Below are 3,587 nucleotides of genomic sequence, written 5' to 3'. Positions count from 1 at the left end.
AAGCCATAGTTTCTTAATCTAGACGCGGTAAATGAAAAACAAGGAAAACAACAAAGTTTGCAACACAACTGACCTCTATCATTAAACTGAGAGAATTTGGTATGCCTAAACTTTTCAGGGCACTTTAGGTTTCATCCTGATTCCAGCCTCAAAGGCTAGGTAACTAGGTATAATGTCATGATTTTTATATATTTCCAATTTGTCAGTGTGTATTAGAAAAAAGAAAGAAACAAAACTGAGATATAAAATAGGCACTAGGAATGACTAAAAATAAGTACAACTAAAATTCATAATTAGGATATCACTAGGAACGACAGTAGTGAAATAGTCTCCTTTCCGATGCCAATCAATTGTTTGCTGTATCTACTTCTTATAATAAATTATGAAGACATACACGAAAAACCCAAATGACAACAAATACTACTCATCAGACGTCGGATCTGAAAGCTACTAGAAGAAATATAATGTTGATATACCTGTACATCCAAGTCATCCGAATTAAGCCTCTTGTTATATGCCAGAATGAAATTATCCCTTTCTTCTTCAGGAATGAAATCTCTGAACGGTTCCCATGCTGACAGCACAGATAGATGATAAATTTCAATAATGACAGTGATATATAGATCAGAAATTAAATAAAATACAGTTCCAGAGGCTTAAGCAAATAGCAATTAAGCTGAAATCTGGTCATGAATGTCACTTCCGGTGCTATGCAACATTGACTATCAACCATGCAGCACCGTTAAATATGCAGGAAAAAAAGAAGCCCAAATGGAGATAAATGTCATTTCAGAATTTTATTAAATGGAAGAACAAATTTTGAAGGATATACATGGTCAAGGTTTTTAAGTTACAGGCTCAGCTCGATATGCATAAGAGCTCTACAGAAACTGACCCAACTTCATTCTGTTTACCAAGCTTGATACATATCAAATGTTAAATTCAAATTGTCATCTCAACTTGATTTCTGAAAAAGACTATTCCTTCAACAGCTATTGCAAGAGAGGTGAAAGCATAAACATAAAAGCTTTTACACATGTTATAAAAGTAATTGGAAGCATAAAGGTTAGCCGTGCCAAAAATTTGTATATTTTATTTGACTGTTTGGTGGTTGAGAACCATTTAACAGAATTCCTTGTATATTTGATAGAGAAAATAAAGATACGTAGATATAGTTATTGTGCATATGCAACAACACTAATGAATCTTGAGAAAAACCTTTGAATAAAAACCCTCAATACATTACATATTTTGTGTGCATGTAAATTGAAATAGTTGAGTCTATTAGGATAGTTATTCAAGAGTGTATTCCTGCTTATGCAAGAACTTTATTATCATGTCTAATCAGAGAAAACTGGTATGAGATATTCAGAAAATATCTAAAATAGTCCCATGAAAGTAATAAAGTAAAATGATAGCAATGAGAAGGAAAGGTGCAAATTCAACTTTAGAAAAATGTTATATTGAAGAAGGACCAAGGACGGTCATATATATACAAAAAGAAAAAAACAATCATACCATCTGGGAATATGGCTGCTGCACCACCCTCATAAAACCAATCAAGCTCTTTCTTCCTTAGTAAGAAGATACCTCTAAGAATAATACCAGTGACCTTAACAAAGGGATAAAATGTCAACATATACTTTTCATTTAGGAATATAACAACTTAAAATCTTAATCTCATAGCAAACTCCCAAAAGATTATTTAGTAATACACCTTGTCTGAATGTAATTGGCTGTAAGCGAGTGCCAATGTGCTTCCCCATGACCCACCAAAAACCTAAAATTATGTACATGCAAAGGTTAGGTTTAATACCATAACCATGGAAATCTCAAGAAATAATTTCACCTGCCATTCTGGTATCCCTAAATGCTCCCTTAGTTTTTCAATGTCACCAATCAAATCCCAAGTTGTATTATCAACTAAGCAGGCATGAGGTGTACTTTTACCTGCACCTCTCTGAAAGGAAGCAACTTAATTTGTAAATAAATTTCATTAGAAAAATATGTATAATCCACTAAAATTTTACCTGGTCAACTTAATTTATAAATAAGGAAGAAACCTAATTTGTAAAATGCAAGAGAGAAATTATACCTGATCTAACAAGATAATCCTATAAAATTCTGGGTCAAAGAATCGTCTATTGCTGGCCGATGTTCCAGCTCCTGGTCCACCATGAAGGAACACAACAGGCTGGGGAGGATTTCAAAAGGAATAAGAACAAGATTTAAAAAAAAACAGCCGGAATGTATGATAGAGGCAAATGAAAAATGATCTTTTCACATGAAATTACATCTGTAGGCTAGCAATTTTGGCTCTTTAAGTTCCAGTTGTTTCTACTGATACCTCCAAAATCAACTAGTCATAACCAATTCCATCTGTATTTAGAAGAACCACTTTCTTGTAACTGTTCATTAAGGTTTCTCCATTAATAAATAAAAATGACCAATTTTTGCAATTCTGTCAATTGACATCAGATAAAGTTGAGAACTTTCAATGAGTTTTAGTCATAAAGGGTACCTTCATTGCAAGAAAGACATTCAATTTATGGTCTATGGAGGACTCATGAAAATCATCCATTAAAAAAATATGAAAAAGAGTAGGCTAGGATACTTACATGACCATTTGGATTTCCTGATTGTTCCCAGTACAATGTGTGGATATCTGAGACTTTTAAGAACCCAGTACTATAAGGCTCTATGTGAGGGTAAAGATTGGAATTGTATTCCTGTGGTTCCTTTGAAGATCCCATGAACGTATATTGCTGGACAACAGGAGTGCTACTTTTCTCAGCACAAACAAGTATCTTGTAACCTCCTGCAAGTCACAGTTGATGTATCATAAACCATGGCAAGAGTGTAAAAAGTAGTTTGATCATTGCTGCGTAGATTCAGATATCACACTGATATAATGAGTTCAATACTTTCAGGAATGTTTACTGGATGCACAATTCGGTTTTTCCAAAAAGGAGATTTATAGTTTATTTTACAAATGATATTTCTTGATATACTGTTAGTTAAGATTACTTTAAATTCAAAGAAATGAAAGTGCAAAGGTGGATCACCCAAATACATGTTAAAATTAGGTAGCTAGTCAATGCCTCCTTAGTAAGATACAAAGGCAGCTTTATTTTGAAACTTTGGGTCAAAATTTAATGAGGAAAAGAAGGAAATTTGGTTCAAACATATTTGACATATTAATACTGTGATGGCCAACCTTCGCCCTTGGTTCCCTCCCGACAGCCGGCGAAATCCACCGATCGAGATCCGTCGCCGTTGTTCACCGAGATCAGAGAAGGGAGGAAGGGATCGGGGAGAAAGAAGGTTCGGCTGTAACTAACCTCTCTTCCTCTCAACGCTCCAAGGTCCGCTCTTCGCCGGCGCCACCGAGAGAAGAAGAAATCGCCGGTCTCGGTCGCGTGAAGTCCGAAGTCGCGAGAAGCGGAGGAAGAACAGAGGAGAAAGTCGGGGGAAAAGAAAAGGCTTCGGCGCTTTATAGAGAGGTTAACCCCAAACCCCATCCTCAACCTTTAGCAATCAGACGATTAAGAAGAGGAAGAGATTCAAGAAGGGGAAGAGGGAGATGA

The 3,587-nt window shown here is 35.5% G+C and overlaps 1 protein-coding gene across 1 annotated transcript; it reads right to left on the bottom strand.

Annotated features, from left to right (window-relative positions):
* Positions 1–380: 380 nt before the first annotated feature.
* On the bottom strand, positions 381–2,826 carry LOC121987077 (proline iminopeptidase-like). Its single transcript, XM_042540982.1, has 6 exons — positions 2,619–2,826; positions 2,096–2,194; positions 1,850–1,960; positions 1,718–1,780; positions 1,519–1,612; positions 381–574 (listed from the first exon to the last, which is right to left on the bottom strand). Exons 1-6 carry the CDS (start codon positions 2,751–2,753, stop codon positions 381–383), a joined length of 696 nt encoding a protein of 231 aa, XP_042396916.1. The 5' UTR covers positions 2,754–2,826.
* Positions 2,827–3,587: the final 761 nt, after the last annotated feature.

The sequence above is a fragment of the Zingiber officinale genome, chromosome 5B (assembly GCF_018446385.1).
Source record: "Zingiber officinale cultivar Zhangliang chromosome 5B, Zo_v1.1, whole genome shotgun sequence".
Taxonomy (NCBI): domain Eukaryota; kingdom Viridiplantae; phylum Streptophyta; class Magnoliopsida; order Zingiberales; family Zingiberaceae; genus Zingiber; species Zingiber officinale.
Note: the sequence above shows the minus strand (reverse complement) of the source record. Positions and strands in the feature narration are given on the sequence as shown.

Coding starts and splice junctions, on each gene's coding strand:
- LOC121987077 (XM_042540982.1), bottom strand. CDS start 2,753: ATGGGATCTTCAAAGGAACCACAGGAATACAATTCCAATCTTTACCCT. Junction 1,961..2,095: donor GGATTATCTTGTTAGATCAG/GTATAATTTCTC, acceptor GCTTCCTTTCAG/AGAGGTGCAGGTAAAAGTAC. Junction 1,613..1,717: donor GCCAATTACATTCAGACAAG/GTGTATTACTAA, acceptor CCCTTTGTTAAG/GTCACTGGTATTATTCTTAG.